This window comes from Neopelma chrysocephalum, unplaced genomic scaffold, assembly GCF_003984885.1.
Source record: "Neopelma chrysocephalum unplaced genomic scaffold, ASM398488v2 Primary Assembly neopelma1_63, whole genome shotgun sequence".
Lineage (NCBI taxonomy): Eukaryota > Metazoa > Chordata > Aves > Passeriformes > Pipridae > Neopelma > Neopelma chrysocephalum.
This window is the reverse complement of record NW_020897720.1, coordinates 6,046,076-6,064,203: the sequence shown is the minus strand read 5'-3', so window position 1 is coordinate 6,064,203 and position 18,128 is coordinate 6,046,076. Positions and strand designations below refer to the sequence as shown.

Genomic DNA, 18,128 nt, shown 5'->3' with positions numbered 1-18,128 from the left:
CTTCATTGACCTCAGAAGCCAAGGAGGGGAAAGAAGTTAAAAAGCCTATTTTACACAAGTGGTAGATTTGATTCTAAAAGTCTTCATAAATGTACAGGGGAAGAAACAGTCATGTCACTGGAATCCCCTCATCCCTGTTCCCTTGTGGGCTGGAGCTGTGTGTTTCCTGTGTCAGTACCAAGTCTAGCACCATATCCTGTGGAATAGGAATGTTTGTCACATGGCACACACAATCAAACTGCATACAAAAAGTTTTACCATAAAAATGAAGGTATTTATTCAAGAAGTACAAATTTGATGGTACCAGCCATCTTTGAAAGCCATTCCCATGAGGCAGAGAGGACACAAACCAAAGTCTCTTGCTCAGAGCATATGAAAGCAAGTGTCACACACGGCCAGCTAACACAGTCCTTTCCATCATTGCTCAAATCCACCTCCACTTTTGAAACATTCCCTGGACTTCAGAGGCACAAATAGGGTTTTTAATCCAAGACCAGTTAGTTATTTTAATGAAGCCATCAGCTCAAATTTATTTTGTTTTCAATTGCCTTAAACTGTCTCCAGCCTTTGACTGGATTCCAATTTCCTAAAGAAAAAAAGGGACTTGGGAATGAGCAGGTGCAGAATTTCTGGAGCTCAAGATGAACTAAAGGTTTTAAGGCAGGAGTCAGGATTTTAAGTTCTCTATTTGCCCCATGGCTCTGATTGAATGGTCTTCCTCTGTAAAATATACAGTTCTACTGGATATATACCCAACATATGGTCCTGCTCGGAGGGCAGGAATGCACTTTTTCATGGAGAGTCCAGCAGACACATTTGTTAAAAGTCTCAAAGTCCATGGTAAGAAGCCTGCTGGTTAAAACATCTCATCTTCCAGCTGCCTGACTTGTGTAGGCTCAGTGGCATGTATCTCCCTTTGGAAGGAGAGCTCCATCTCCATCTCCTACGGACAAGAGCAACACACACACGGCTACGGAATATCTACGTGGATGAAATATGGAAGAGGAGAGTCATTTGCAGAGCAGAGCAATCAAAAACACTTCATGGAAAGGGAAGTCTTTAAGCAGGCAGACTTGTATATACAGTCATTAACCAACAGAAGCGTTTGTAGCTGCAGATAGAACAGCAGGACATTCATCATCTTGGGGAGAAAACAGAAGTGCGGACGCTGGGAAGTTGAATCCAAGGCTTCCCAGTGAACTTGCAAGGCAGACCACCAACACCTAGTGGGTTTGAAGCACATTTTTTGCTGTTTTCCAAGGAAGTTGCAGAGCGTATGAAGCTCATCCCCCACCCAAAGCACATTTTCCAAAACGCCTTTCTGAAACATCTCTACATCCCACTGCAGGAGAGCACAAGACGTCCCGGAGCTTCCAGCCACCATCCAGGAGGGAGTTGATTACGGGGGAAGTGGTGAAGGGCAAAGGGGAAAAAAAAGCCCCTTTTTCTAACAGAGCCTACTTTCATTTCAAAGTAACAGGATTTGAGCAGCGCAGGGAAAAAGCCAAAAAAAATTAATTTCTTTTTTTAATGTAAACATTCTCTGCATAAGGTGCAGGGTCTGGATGTATGTACAGTAACATAGAAAAGTTTGTAAAGTATAGATCAAGAGTCAGAAACACTTGCGCTTCTGAAGCATCGTAGACATGGAAAAACGTTCAGCATTCACTTCGTCAACACCTACACAGCGAAAATGCTTTCAAAATTCCATGGGTAAAAGCATCCCACCACTGTAACAAAGAGTATTTTTTAAAATACTTTTAAAGAAGATTTTACATTATTTACTAGCAATGGATATATATGCAGAAGCACATCACACTACAGCAATATTTTATCAATCGACCATCTGCTTCACCAAAGGTTATGCGCAGTGCCATGGGTTGCCCTGTTGCTCCAATGAATCCTTCTTTCCTCTCCTCCCCAAAGCAACTTAGGGACTTTGTGTGGAAGGCAAAGAGGAGCTGGGTTTTGTTTGGTTGCTCCTGGGGTGAGGTTTTTTGTTGTTGTTACCCCTACTTTTACCATCGGGGTGTCTATTAACAAACAAAACTTATTACACTGCCAACACACACTATTTCATTTTCCAAAATATTTCCCAGCTCCAGAGAAGCAAAAGCTTTCAGAAAACTATATATTCCAGACTGTGTTTTCTGCAGAAGACACCAATAAACTGTCATGCACAAAGAACCAAGGCAGTCAGTGACATTTTGGGAGCTGGATGCTCTAGAAGGAGCAGCTGACACTTGGTTGTAGAAGAAGACCCTGAGCATCCTTCTGCAATGCACCAAGCAATGTACCTGCAACACCTGCGGCTCTTCTGGAGCTCCCTGGCCCCATCAGACTATCTGTGTTCATGCCTCTCTGCCCTTCAAGCTGTTTAGGAGTGTGGACTTTCATTAGGTCATTACTTCTGTGTCAGGCAGAAGCAACAATAAAGAATATAAAAATCTGAATTATGTCAAACAGACCTGTCACTAACACTGTAAAAAAGGTTATCTACTGGCATCAGTTCACAGCCAGAGCTAATCAGGAATGGCACAAAGGGCTGACGGGTCTAGCGAATAAAAAAAACCCCCAACCTATTACTTCTCAGTTGCCTGTATTTGGCATTGGTGGTGTGCATTAAAAAACTTGTTGCATTGTTTCACTTATACCCAAGACACCTGAGGGTGTGGGGCAACCCACCAAGTTCCAAAACACAACCCAGGCCATGCTGCCAACATCCTCCTGCTGCAAAACAGGGATGCACACACCAGTGTGCTGTTATCCATCCTCCCCTGAGCAGCCACCAGCCCCCACCGGGGCTGCCAGTGGTTGAGTACCTGGTTAGTCTCACTTGAGCTGTGCCTACACTCTGCCCTGCACTCAAACAAGCCTGAACTCCCTACCTCAGGCACATGGGGAGACCCCTTCTGCCCCTGAAACTCATCCCACAGGAGCCCCAGCCTGCTCCTTTGCACTGGTACTTGCACCAAAGCCCATCTTGTAGGGCAAAGACAAGGCATTTCAGAGAGAAACAACTGTTCTCTCCTCTAGTTCTATAGTGGGACATGTCAGTCATATGCCTGTACACCTTCATTACTGATACTTTTTAATATATATTTTGAAATTTTAAATTATTTCCCAACACAAATCTTGTAAAAATTTTGTTTCTGCAGGGTATGTGCTTAGTACCTCTGTAATTTTATACAGAGAGGTTCAAAGTCTTCACTGTCACCTCTAAAAGCATTTTACCATTGAACTCTTTCAGTTTTTGATATGTAATTAAGGAGGGGGGGAGGCTGTTAGAGGAAAGAGTATTTTCATGAACCAAGTCTCTGTTCTACTCAAAACCCACTAATGACATGGCCTACAGATCATCACCTTTCTCCCTGCCATAAAAGCAATTAATATAAAACATGGTCATCTAACAGTGTAATAAAATTGAACCTTTTCCAACTAAGAGGGAGAGAGGGAAAGAAGGAGCTCTCCCAGCCCCTGCACGCTGTCCTCTCAAAAACAGCACCTGGTGACAACTGCCTGAATGATAATAGAAAAAGAAAAAATTCAACAAAAGGTATCCTAAAAAAATTAAAAAGTCGTGGTTTTAGTGTTCACAGTTGCAGAATTGTCACCCTGGTTTGCTCTCCTTTAATCTATCATGGTTTCCCCCTTCCAGAAGGGACTGCAGGGAAATGACATTGTGAAGATCACTTATATAGATATGTAAGTTGTGCCTTATGAGACCAGTAGTATCTCCCTGGCATCAAACCATCCTTTGCCCAGAGAAAATCCAAGAGATTTCTGACTTGTTTATGTATCAAATATTTTTCCCCCACTGGAATGCAAAAGATTTGGCTGCAAAACCCCAGTACAGTAAATCATATTTGTCTTAAAAAAACTCCACAATAGAAAACTTGTTACAGATTAGTATTTATCAGCTTCACTCTCATCTTGGAAAAAAAAAAGAAGAAAGAAAAGCAAGTCACTTTGGTGTTTATGAGAACAGGGAACTTATTTTCCTTTACACAGCTCTGCCACTGCACTTCAGGCATCCCATACCCAAGTGAGGCTAAAGGAGCTGTCAGAAATACACAGGCTTGATACAACACAAGAACCAAAAAGAAAGCTGTAGTTCTGTGGGGTAGGGTGGGAAGTGCATATAAAATGTGGATCTGTTTCCTGACCATCGATGTAAATTCTGCTTCCACCTGCTGGGAAAGACTTGTGCTGTTGTACAAGTGACCTCTGATTGTCCTGGCTCTGTGCTGATGCTTGTGGTGTAATAACTCCCTCTGAGTTCAAGAAACTGACTTTTATGGAACTAACAAAGGAGCAAAAGTAACAAGTTTAAAATCTTCAAGGTAACGCACCAGTTTCACCAGCAGATGAGAAAGAGCCGTGACAACTGCAGCTTTACACCAGTAATTCAGAGAGGGAAGACAGAAACCAATAAAAACATGCTATTCACACACGAATAGCATGTTTGACTTTGGAAGAAGTGAACTCATTTCAATGATGGCTTAAAACCCAAGCAAACTAGAAATCATGTTTAAAAGGAACAGGGCATTGATCTCAACCAAAGGCATTGCCAGGCAGGAGTGCAGAGCTGCCACGGCGACACAGAGCATCTCCAACTGAGGGAACAAGCTGCTTGGTCCCCCCTATCCCAATATGCTCTGATTCAGACTTTTGAGACTACAAAAGGATTTGTCATTTGCTGAAAGGCCCCTCTTACACTCTGAAGGGAAAGCACTGGCTGTGAAGCACCATGGCCACACTCTGGGCCGCAGGTGCGTGCTGGTGAGGACAACTCCAGCTGTCCTGGCTGGAGAGTCACCACAGCTAGAAGACTGGCTCTTGCTTCCAATGACACACCAAAAGCTGAAAACTGTGTGCTATTGTGTCCTCCTTACCATCTTCCGAGCTTTGTGCCCTCTAGGAAAGCACAGGAAGCTACAATCCTTTGCATCTGGGTGTAATTGCAGTTTAACCTGGACCTATTACACCAGTGCTGTTGGACAAAGGCGATGCACCCATCGCTCAGGGGCAGATCAGCATCGCTCACCTCAGCTCACCTCATCAAAGTCTCTTTTCATGATCTGGGTGACAGAAACTCAGCAGGCACACACTCAGGTGCCCATCAGCCAGGAAACTTCAGGCTAAGTCAGTCTTGTAGCAGGTAAGTTTACAGTACAGTACGTGAGAGTTTACATGAACTAAGTTATTGCCTCAGGCTCCGGCAGGCTGCATTCCCGCCTCGGGAGCCAGCAATGGCACAGGACTGCGTTGCCATCTTGGAATGTACAATTGCTTGGTCTGAGCATCACCAGGAGCGGCCGGCATGGGACAGAGACAGAGCCCCCAGCCCAGCTCCACTGCTCAGGGCTGGCTGTGCCTCATCAGAGCACACGAGTTCGGTCGCACCTGAAAGGATCCTCGTGAACAGGCAGTGTGGGACCGACCCAGAGCAGCTGCGAGTCTTGCATGAACTGTATGTGGTGCTGATATGAAATTGGATACATTGATTAGTTTTTAAGTTTGTTTGTTTTTTAAATAAAAGTGCTCTCTGTTGCTCTGGCCTCATGGATCAGGACACCACCGACAGTTTTCAGGATCATTACATATTTGTATTAAGTGAACAACAATCTATTCCCTCCCTCTTTTCCCTTTCCCTTCCCCTTCCTTCCTTTGCCCTTGCCCCATTCTGGTTGCTGTTGTGTTAAATATGAGATCAGGCAAACCCCAGAGGCCAGTTTACATTTTTATGTTTTTGCAGATCTCCATCACAGATGGAATTTTTGCTGGTCATTTCCTGGAACCAATCCATTAGCAGGACAAACCAAAAGAAGAGAGGGCAGTGAAAACAAACCCCATGACAGAGACGGAGGAAAGAAGAATCAATAAACAAGCAGAATTCAGTTTTCCACCGGGGTGGGATTTGCTAAGGGCTGGCTCACAATGACTTGCACCACGTAGTCCTTTGGGATTTTCAGCTCCTCCAGTTTCATTTTGTCTGCCAGGGGCCTGCCCGAGAAGAACCAGCGCTGGCTGCCTGGCTCCACTCCCTCCACGGCGTGCAGCCGCCTCTTCATGTGGTACACTGTGTCCATGCTGCGGACCATGAGTTTGAGGTCTTTGCCTGTGGAAAGGCGCAAACGAAGCTGGCATTCGTGCCCTGAATTGGGTGGGGGATCAGGAATATCCAGAGTCTCCAGGTCGCCCTTCTCCTCTATCATGTTGATAGGTGGGGCAAGGCAGTAGACGGGAAGCTGGTACCGGTTGCCCAGTTCATCGTAACACTCTGTAAGAGCACCTTTAGGAGAGAAGAGGGATTAAAATGAGTATGAATGCGTGTCACATTTAACACTGAAGTGGTCATGCTGGGAAGCATTTACCCTGCTGTTAAACCACCCAAGCGATGAAAACTGAATTCAGGCTTTAAAGGACTGATACAAAAATCTTCAACACTTCACTTGTTCTCGTATGGAAACTTGAGGCTGAGTTAAAAGCATCCCCTAAAAACCAAACACACCCCTCCCTCCAGATAGACCAGGATAAACTTCAAAAGCAGAGATAAGGGATGATGTTGTACTCCCATGTGTCATTTAAAAGAGGAATCTTTCTCCAGCAGCACAGCCTGAGGTTCAGAACACGTATGCACCCAGAAAATGCCACTTGGACAAATTACACGATGCTGAACCTGAGCTGTGAAAAGGCAAAAGACCACTGTGAAAGGAAGATTTTGTAACTTCTCAAACATCCGAAAACTGCTGAAACGGTTTCATACAGGACTCATGTTTTAGTGAGCACTGCCAGAACAAACAAACACGACCACCCAAGTCAGACAACTCTGCGGCTCCGTTCGGAGTCACCACCAGAGCGACGATACCCAGCACGTATTTTATACTTGCAAAGCATCTGTAACTCCCACATTCAAAGCCCTGAAGTTTCAGTAGTGATTTTTATAATCTGGGTGTTTGTGTTCAAGGCTGCATCTGGAATTCCTCCTCCCCAAAATGGTAGAGGGCACAGCACAGCTCAAGGATTATAACACACACTGAAGTATCACATACAAGCTGAATTTTTCACAGTATGACTTTATAAAATATATTTCAAGTACTACTCTGGAAAAGCAGCAGCATATTTTTCATACCATTTTAAGAGTAAGAGAAGGCCAAAAACAGAGCCCTGCTGCACACAGTGATCCAGGAAACAGAGATGCTGAGGAAGCTGCACAGCAAATCACAGCAGAAATCCCTTCTCACTGTGGTTAAAAACCCCACCTATTCACACTCCAAGCAAACTGTTTTGAATCTACCTGCTATAACAAATTTCCACATTTTTGCCCCTAGAGGGGGCACAGCCACTTGCCAAATTACCCATCCTTCTGGAGCTGGAAATGTTTGAAGAGGAGCCAAGTCCTTGAGCTACAGAATATTAAAAAACGTCTTTGACTTGGCAGTTCTGTACACAACAGCCAACTGCTCCTTGTTAGAAATTTAGGGGTTTTATTTAGTTGGAGGTTTTTTCATGCTGACAGTGAGTTGTCTTAAACTTTGCTGTTTGATCAGCAAAATTACTACAGTATAAATTTATAACTGGAGGATGTACAGTGTCACTCAGCCCACTGCAATGGCAGCATCTTTGGCTGGAAATCTTTTCGATAGAAGTTCCTTTTTTTTTTAAGGATAATTTGTGTTGATGAAAATAGACAGTGGAACTCTTTGGCTAAAAGAGCAATGGTTTAGATGCATCTACTGTTTGTGGCTTTTCTGTTTGTACAGGCAGCACAAGGCATCTGTGACCTGAGATTTAGTGAGAGGGCAAAACAAAAAAGGAGATCCGGAAAAATATAGTTACACCAACTCATTATACTCTTGTATCATTTATGAATCTCAGAGCAAACCAGCTTTTATGAAAACTACACTGGATCCATCCCTTTCATGATTCTTTGCCATTTACAGACTAAAGCTTGAAGTTCCCACACTTCAGTTTTGTTTTACAATGTTCATTTCATTCTGTACGCCTCATCTGTTTGCTAAATGTCACAGTACTAAATTCTGGACATAGAAACAAGTAGATGTAGTTTGCTGCTAAAAAAAACCCAAAAACTGAAACTTCCACAGCCTTTCAATTAGCCAACAGCACCTTTCTTTAAAAGCCATATATCTTAAAAACAATGCTCCTACTTTAGAATAGCATATCAAAGAGTTAATTTTAAATACCATGGGGTGAGCTTGATAAGGAATTTCTTCATCATCTATATCGTTGCCCAGCTGAACTAACATCAAGGTCAAAGCATATGCTATAAACACCGGATTGCTTAATCATAATCAGATAAGCAATATTAAAACAAGTCCTCTAAAACAGCAGCTAACTTGGAGGTCTGTATTTAAATGAAAAAAGACACAGTAGAGGAAACCTCTTGCCAATAAAATCCCACACTCCCAGACTGAGAAATAGTTTATAACAAACTGTTAATGTAAGAATAGGTTACCATAAACCTCATCAGTAATCCCATTCATCCACTCACCCTGGTAAAAATGTCCCTAAGACTCTCAAGTCCTACTACCTACCACTCAATGGCTTTCAAGACCAGATACATTGATTAAAGTACAGAAGACAATTACTGTGAGCAGAAGAGACTTTACAACGATATCCCCTCCTTATCAGCATTCCACACCTACTGAAGGCCAGGCCAGAGCTCCAAGGAGATGGGGATCTGTTGGTCCTCACCTCCAAAGAATCACAGAATCATTTAGGTTGGAAAAGACCTCCAAGGTCTACAAAGTACCACATCCAGTCATTCCTTGAACACCTCCAGGGATGAAGACTCCACTGCCTCTCTGGGCGGCCTCTTCCAATGTCTGACAACCCTTTCCATGAAGAAATTCCTCCTGATGTCCAACCTGAACCTCCCCTGGCACAGCTTGAGGCCGTTTTCTCTTGTCCTGTCCCTTGTTCCCTGGAAGCAGAGCTCGACCCCCACCTGGCTCCACCCTCCTGTCAGGGAGCTGGAGAGAGTGAGAATGTCCCTCCTGAGCCTCCTTTTCTCCAGGCTGAGCCTCTCCAGCTCCCTCAGCCACTCCTCATAGGACTGACCCCCCAGACCTTTCACCTGGAGATATGGAGCTGTGCACACACATCCTGGTCCCCTCCAGCCAGTTCATTCCCGCTGGGCATTACAAGGCTTTCTGTGAAGTCATCTTTGAAGAGCATCAGACTCTGCCACAATCTTCAAGATGTCGTAAACAGTGACAAACTCAAACGCAGCCCATGAAGGGGTGTCACGCTGGTGGGGTCTCAACAGTGAAACGATGGCTGAACGTGTTAACAGGGGGCGTGGTGAGTGTGGGGCTATTTTAGGCGATGAAGGCAAATGCAAGTTATCAGATAGGAAGAGACAAAGTGGTTGAATTATCCACAGCCACCACGGCAAGGCCTATCTCACCAGCCAGATGGCAGCTCTTCACCGAGGCATTCGCTGCAGTGTCCCTTACACAGAGCAAAGCACCCAGGAAATTTAACATCCCAACTAGAAAAGCCTCTGTAATTTTGCTGTTAAAACTGAAAATCATGTTTCTGATCCTTCTTTCAAGATACATCAGCTTGGACCATGCCAGTTATTTAGCAGGAAGTAGCACTAAAAGAATGTCAAGCTTTTATGAGAAAATAAAGAAGAGAAAATAAAATTTTTTTAGGTTTTCCTGTTACTTAGGCAACCAGGGTCCTCACCAGGCAGTTCCAGCACAGGGGGGATGCAGCCTCCCTTAAACCAGAGAAGGAAAGGGCAATGCAGAGGTGTCACAGTTCACGCAGGCAACCCTGTGCCCTCCCTGCCACCGGCAGGCACGGTGCTCGGAGCCGTGGAGGACACCCATCCCTCAGCCCCACTTAGACTGCTTTCCTTTCCTTCCCCAGACCCTGCAGATGCATCAGGCAACCAGAGTTCAGATGCCAAAGCCTAGGGGGTGAGTTGGTCCTTAGAATTTTCACTGCTGGATCATACAAAGAAAGCATGCAAAAGGAGCAGATTCCAGAAGGAAAGCAGCAGGGAGGATGGGTGGCAGGCAGCAGGTCTAGGTGAGGATTCTGTACTGGACGTGAAAGATCAAGATGTCATAAAAAGATCTTACAATATTGAGGCACAATCTAAGCTTATCAATACTTGATATACTTGAGTAATCTTTGTGTATTTAAATGTTCCTCTAGATGTGAACAGGACTTTAATAAACTTGCATACCAAACAACACTGTTGCAACAGAAAGAACTGCCTTTGAGAAAAGCCAGTGACAGAACCAACCAATAAACCAATCCAACCACTCAAATCCTAATTGGTTCCAACTTTCTACCATTCAGAATTAAGGTGCCATAGGACATGATCTAGAGAGTGCTTTGAGGGTCTCACTGATTGATTCATTACTCTGAAAATTTCCCAGTTAAAGACTTACAGTGTCAAACAGGCTCTAAATATCAGGAAATAATCAGATATGAGGAAAAGGTTCTTCCCCCAGAGGGTGGTTGGGCACTGAACAGGCTCCCCAGGGCAGTGGTCACGGCCCCAAACCTGACAGAGCTCAAGGAGCATTTGGACAATGCTCTCAGGGACAGGGTGGGATTGTTGAGGTGTCCTGTGCAGGGCCAGGAGCTGGACTCTGATAATCCCTATGCATCCCTTCCACTCAGGATATTCTTTGATTCTATGATTCTAGAGTCATTTGGTATTGATGCTGCTACACAGTTAGGGAATTTAACTTTATAAGCTCAATTCAAGTCAGACAGAAAAGAAGATACAATGCTAAGCCACAGATGGGATTATTTTAATATTTCAAAAGTAATACCTCACTTTGAGAGTGAGGAATTCTAGAAGGAGTTGCAAGGCAGAGCTTCTTGTTGGTTGTTATCCAGGTAGGAGACAGCTTGAGGATTTCAGGGGGAAAAAAGAAGCAGATGTGATGATCAAGCATAAGGAATTGGAACATTTTGAAATTAATTGCCTTGCAGGCCATAAAAACTTTGTTTTACTAAGATTATTAGGATGGAGATATTTCACAGGATTGGTAAGGGAAAACACTAAAAAAGGACTAGGAATTACTGCTTCCACCTCTAAGCAGTTCAGAGTTTAGACTTAAGTGTCCTTCTGCACATAGAAGGACAAGCAATTTAAGAGACCTAAATGATATGAAGATAAACTTTTGCAGGAGTTATTAAGTCAGGCATATATGACCACAGTTATCTGAAAACATAAAAAGTTTTAGTGGGTTTTCACAGCATTTTGGTATTTCCTTAAAGCTGCACACCATTCTCTTCAGAAAAAGCAGCTTTCTGTTCATGAGGTGCCTTCTATTTCTTTAAGCTTTAGAACAGTTTTGAGGAGGATTGTTCAGAAACACACAAAACTTAAAAACTGAGCAGATTTCCGTCTCTTCTTCCCTTCCCCCAGACAGACTTGCTGCAGGAAGAGAAATTACGAGAACACAACACAAAACAAAATCTAGCATTGCAATGAGACTAAGCTAATTTAAGGAGCCTGAGTGTCTGTATATAACACATTTGCCCAAGGAACAGCTGGTTCATTTGTTTTTCTTACTGAAAAACTCCATTCCAAACCCAAGCTGAGCCTGCATTGCTGAATAAATTGGCAATAGTAGAGCTTTCACCTGTAGACTATTGATTTGAACCCAATATAGATCAGTATTGCCTGAAATCCATGATGAAAACAAGGGGGTTTCTTCTGGGTCTTACAGTACAGCTGTTCCTAGAGAGCAATGGCTGAGTCAGAAAAGCTGAACTATCTCTTCATCTTTATTAGTCACTGATTCCTGGTCACAGCTGGGAAACACAAGATCTTGTAAGAAAAAAATAAAACGTGTACTGACGTCAACAGCACGCGAGAGCAGTGAAGGGTGACTTTGAGCAGAACATGAACAGGGTTGAGACAAACAAGTGCAAACATGCCGTGGTTTGCTCCAGCTCACCTACAACCATCACAAAGTGGGAGCAGTTAAGAGAAAAAAAGCTTTTTCTGACTTAATAACGACCCAAACGGCTCAATGCTGCAGTTACCAACTGTGGCTCTCCTGTTCTCCGGAGGGCACCGCGTGGGAATACTCGTGCAAGCCTGTGCCTTGCACCACATACAGAGGACAATAAAGCAGCTGTAATAATTAATCGTGTGGATGAAGCACTTGATAATAAACCACACATATAAGCCCCCTCCCATGTTTCTTCCATGCTAAATTTCCATGGGTTATGCAAATTTAAACTACCATAAAGCTACCAGACAAAGGTACAAGCCTGTCTCCTAAGCCCCAGCACAACTGCTTACACAACATAGCCCTGCTCTCATCTTTACCCTCCCTTTATAATAAAGAACTTATTCCAGCTTCCTAAAAAATGAGGTTTGGAGATAATGAGTACTAAGCATTTAATAATTCTCCTTTCAAACGCACTGAAAAACAGCTCTTCCATTATGGGAACATTATCGGTCTGGCTCAATTCCACAATAGAGAACAACTCCCAGAGCCAGCAGGAGATCCCAGTGCTTCAGGAGCTGCTTGATGAGCAGGGATCAGCTCACTCCTGCTTGTGGCAACTGGCACAAGACAGATGGGAATTGTGCTTGGTGCATTACAACAACGGAAAGGGGGAGAAAATAAAGAGACTCTGCTACTGCCTTTGTAATCCTCTCATCCTGCTCTCTGCCAGGAGAACTACCTTGTAGCTGGTTCCATCAGCTATTGCACTGCTCGGGCTTACCTCCATGCTTGGATGTTCTTTAGAAAACTCACCTGGGATCTAAGATCCCTGATAAAATAATGCACATTCAGCTGCCTGAAAAGAATCTGCAAGGGAATAACCTGAGATGCACTTACAGCAGAGGGTTGTACTACACAGACTCCTGAGGTCCCTTCCAACCTCAACCATCCTACCCAGATGCTTTTGCTGTAATCACAGAATAGCTGGAGTTGGAAAGGACCTCTGGAGATCATCCAGTCCAGCCCCCCTGCCAAGGCAGGGTCACCTAGAGCAGGTCACACAGGAACACATCCAGGTGGGTTTGGAATGTCATCCAGTCATGGCATCCCTCACAGTAAGTTTCCCCATCCCTTTCCTCACAGGCTTTTGTCACAATACTAAATCTAGGACAGATGGATCCATTGGCGAGTCCTTCTTTATCCAAATGAGGTTTGATAAAGTCAACTATGTATTAATGCCTGGTAGTTGTCATATTAGCAATACCATATGTACTGCCACTTCTATATCCCTCTAAAACTTGGATCTAATATTGCATGAAGGTAACAGCTTCCAAGAAATATTACATCAAGGTTCAAGGATGACAACTCATTTTACTAATGAAGTATTCATCTACTATGCCGCTTTGCATGTCATTAAAATAGATGCCTGTCTAGACAGGCTTCTTAGATAAAATTTTTTTTAAAAATCTGGTTGGTGAAAGGGCTTCTGTGTATGCCCTCCTCATTTATAGGCTGTTCTCCATTATCTATCTTCTTAAAGAGGGTGGGGGGATTTGAAGGAAAAAGAAAAAGCAGAGTATCATAATCACCTGAGCCTGTATCGTATCACAGTGATTAAAGCCACCAGGTTACCTGTACAGTGTGAGGCTGCACAGAAGTCAAACTCAGATTTAAAGAAGTTGTTAATGCCTTTGTTACCATTGAATTTTTGAGCAGCCTGTTGTTCCCATAAACCCAGAGTGAACACCTAGCACTCAGCATCCCAAACATATGACTAACATGGTTAAAATGAGAAACCAAATGGGAAGTTAACAAAAGCAGTTTATACAACTGAGAGAGATATTCCTTTTTCTTGCCAATCATAGGCTTGTGCAGGTTTTGCTCTCTTTGCAGGTCTACAAAGTGCCACGTCCAGTTGTTCCTTGAACACCTCCAGGGATGGTGACTCCACCACTTCACCAGGCAGCCCCTTCCAATGCCTGACAACTCCTTCTGTGAAAAATTCCTCCTGATGTCCAACCTAAACCTCCTCGGGCACACCTTGAGGCTGTTTCCTCTTGTCTTGTCGCTGGTTGCCTGGAAGAAGAGCCCTGACCTGGCTACAACCTCTTTTCAGGTAGTTGTGTAGAGAGAAGGCACAGTCTGACCACCCTATGCAGGGATGTTCAATTAGGAACTTGTGACCACAGCAACTCGAGCTGCTCCACCTCCCTTGCATGACCATGGGCAGTGTACTCAACCTTCAAACAATCCCCTGCTCAGCACAGTGCCCACTCTGGGCAGCAAATGGTATTTTAGACAGTTTAATCTGAGCTCAAAGTGGCTATGAATGGAAATTTGGTGTGAGATAACACTTATTATAGATCCAGCTAGCAGAGCAGCAGAGACAACCCTTAGATTGAGCATGAAAGCAAATGTTGGCTTTTATGGAGAGCAGAGAGGCCTCACATCAGTTTGAAATGAGAACAAGATGTGGAAAACTACTGTCTAAGACTAAACAATTTTCCCCACAACCTACCTATATGCAACAAGGGATAGAAAAGCACAGAATGACCTAGACAAAGGTTTGCCCTGTACTGTTTTGTTCTTTCTGCTCCCAAACTTGCCTGTATCCCCGTGCTGCCATTCAAAGACCTGCTAATGAGCGTGGAAGTCATTCATTTGCATGCTCAGTCTCCAAGGATAACCAGCAAAAATGTTAAAGGCTCCAGGGAGGTCAAGCAAACTGACACAATCCCACATTAGTACCCACATTCTAAAATAAAACTACAACACAAGGCTGTTTAAAGCTGTGGGGGTGGAGGGGATTAAAGAAGGCTACAGGGAAGATTTGAAGCAACAGAAGGCTGCAGCACTGCTTTATGCCATTCAATGTGCTGCTCACCTACAAGGTGCTGTTCCTTCAGAGTGACCTTATTTATAATAAAAAAGAGAAGAAAAGTATTGATTAAGCGTAAAGGTAGAAGAGTGCATGTTAGTCAGTGCTGTATCATGCCCTGAATGTGCACAGAGCAGAGGCTTTGGGGATCTGCACAGATGGTGAGAGCCTGAAAAGGTTAAAAATTCGAGGCCTTGCTGCAGCTATGACCTTCTATAAAAATCTTACTTGATCACCCGGGAACTATTAAAGGCACCGCCGAGATTTCATTATTTCTGTATAATGACTGGTAGTCAAAACACGTATGGAAACACACAGTTCATTTTGTTGCAAGTTTTCTTTGCAGTAACACTACAAACCAAACACTGCTTACTCTGGACTGAGCTCAGACATGTATCAGCAAAAAAGCAAAGCCCATTGGGCTTCTCAGAGATGTCTGTCAGCAAAAAGCAACTACCAGCTCCAGGTCCAAACAAACTCAGGGAAAAACAAAACTTCTTAAAAATCAGTATTTTTACAGAGGTCAATCTGCCTGTAACACGTTTTCTGAAGCCCAGTAATGACCCGAAGTTACCATTCCAAGGTATTTATAGAAGGAGACTGTGGGAGATTTAAAAGTACTAAAATACCTCCAGTGAGGACTGCCCATGCTGTCTGTGACACACCCCAGGTAGGATTTCCCTTTACCTGCCCCTAAAAGGTTGCCAGGCTAAAGGGAGAAGCCTTCTGACCATAATAACCATTTTGCCTTGGTCTTGGAGAAAAGTTTCCATCTTCCTATTATTAAAATACCTGAAGCTAAAACAGTAAAAGATGACAAGTGCCACGGCCACTATCAACTGGAGATCATGGAGGAGGAGGAGAAGCAGGATGGGCAAGGAGCAAGTGAGACACCCAAGTTCTGGCTAAGCCCCTCACTTACCAAACTGAGACACTCTGGAGGACAACAATTCCTTCAGGAATACCAAGTTTAGCACAAAACATGGTCAATTACAGAGGCAAGGAAAATCCCCCCTGCAGATCACCTTTTCACACAGAAGGCAGCACCGAGGGGGCTCTCACGGGCTTACACTGGAATTTTCAGTGAGGAATAAATTTCGAACACTTCATCTTTCTTTTTCTCATTTTACTAGCAGACAGCAAGGCAGATAAGGCAGATACCCAGTTCCTCTGCTGTAAGCAGCCAATGATGGAGTAAATGTCCACTCCTGGGAAAATATCTAATAAACTAGACATCATGTCCTGACCACTATCAGATACCAGAGGACTATTATTCACTTAAACCAGACATACTCCTGTCTAGAACATCTGCAACACACAAATCAACAAGCAGCTTCTTATATGAAGAATTTGAGATGTTCTTTTTTCATGAGTCCGGGTTTATTTTGAGCCATTATGTACAGGAAGTTTTGGGTTGTTGCTTTGGTTTTGTTGTGCCTTTTTTTTTTCCTCTTAAGGGAGTTACCTGCAATTTCCTGGTCACACATTAATGGTTAAAAAAAAAGCAGTTCTGAAAACAGTGTTGCATAGTTGTCCTCCCCACACCAGAAAAGGCAAACTGAAACCAAAGACAGGAAATAGACGGGCAAGTGCTGCAGGGTAAGAGACTTCAGAAGAGCCCAAGCAATTATGTTGACAAAGCTTCTCAAAATACCTTTCAAAAACCAAGAGCAGAAGTTCAAGATATTTAAGGAAAACAACTGTAGGATGTAGCCATAAGTGGGTTTTTATTTGAAGGGTTGATAGTTCCTAACCTGCACTTAGATATATAAGTATTTCATCCAGCCACAATTGCTTTACATCCTGATGCTTTGATTCGACACTCCATTTGAAGAAAACATGGAAATTCAGCATCCCTCAGATAGGATGTTGTGCATCTATTTTAAAAATATTAATCACAGCAGAAATGACGGAAAGCATCATCTTAATTGTAGCTCTGCACTGAAGAGGTTGAGAAAATAGACTGGTTTCAAGGTTAGAAGGAATCCAGTGGAGCCCAGCAGGGTAACACGTCCTTCACTAGAACCAACACAACATTTCCCAACAGCGTTTCCTAAGAGCAATAAGTCATTTTTCCAGGTGTGGCGGCTCAGTGACGGACGCAGAAAATGCTGAGAATCACCAAGGCAGGAGACAGCAGCAGAGGAGGAGCTGCCACCCTGCTGAGAGCCTCCAAGCAGCCACCGGGAAGTGGGTTTAATTCACCGCCCAAGCGGGGAGCACACAGCCTGGAGGCCACTGCTTGAAGATCCCTAATTTAGATGAAATCTTCTAACGAAAAAGCAATTACTGTGCCTGAGCAGAAGTGAAACAGCCTGAGCATTTCAGAGATTTCTCAGCAGCAGGAGGTACTTTCTGAGGACAGAGAGGGCAGCAGGAGTGTGCGCAAAGCTGCTCCATGAAATGGATTTTGAAGATGAGTTGGTCTCCCCCACTGCTTGGCAGGAGCCCAGAGCAGAAGCCCATCCAGCAGTTGGATGGCAGCATTGCTTTTCACCCTTGTCACAGCCTCGTGCTGTGTCTGTGCTTCAGAGTAACAAGATGATGAGACTGAAAACACCAGAGTGGCCAAAACTTGAAGCACGCACCACCAAAACTGGGACTGCAGCTCTCACCTGGGCAGGCAACCCTTTTCCAGAGTATCCTTTGGTGCTGTGCACTCACAGTGGCAGGAAAATCTTAAAACAGGCTGGGTGCAGTCTTCTGAAAGCTTGACTCAATGTATTCACTAATCACTTCAGTAAAGCTAAACCTACAGAGGGAACTTGACGTCAAGAACTCTTAAAAATAGACACTGATGTGTAGAAGAAAAAACAAAATACAAGCCCTCTCCTAATGCACACACATCTTCAGTGCCAGCAGCAGCTAGTCTGCTTCCTTGCAAGACACCAGCAATTTTGGGTTTTAATCCCTTACTTTCGTTATTTTTTTAACTGAAGTAAAAACAGAAAAATCTTCCCTCAAACTCATAACTGCTGTCTCCTGAGCAGTTTAGTTAAAAAAAAAAAATCCCCAACCCAACTCAAAAAGCAACAAACTAGTAGGCTCAACTGTAAATTTTATGATATTCACTAGAGAAAGATTTTAGTTCCCTTAACTTTTACAGCCTGCATTCTCATCTCAGTACTACTGCTGATCATATTGACAGACACGCTTTGATAGTCAGACCTCCCAAAGCTTTCATAACTCTGCTGAAATCTAAAATTAGACAGCCACAGTCACCAAAATACCATTCACTACCCTTTTAAAGAGACATTTAGAGAAACCTGACCGAGTATTCTATATCCTCA

At 43.7% G+C, this 18,128-nt stretch overlaps 1 protein-coding gene across 4 annotated transcripts in view; it reads right to left on the bottom strand.

The window, feature by feature from the left end:
- Nucleotides 1-252: 252 nt before the first annotated feature.
- Nucleotides 253-18,128, bottom strand: part of UBTD2 (ubiquitin domain containing 2) — a 52,996-nt gene continuing 35,120 nt past the window's right edge. For all 4 annotated transcript variants that reach the window (XM_027682651.1, XM_027682653.1, XM_027682652.1 and 1 more), the window contains one exon: nt 253-6,295. In XM_027682651.1, the coding sequence (XP_027538452.1) occupies nt 5,898-6,295 (398 nt within the window). In that variant the 3' untranslated portion in view covers nt 253-5,897. The remainder of the gene's footprint in view (nt 6,296-18,128) is intronic.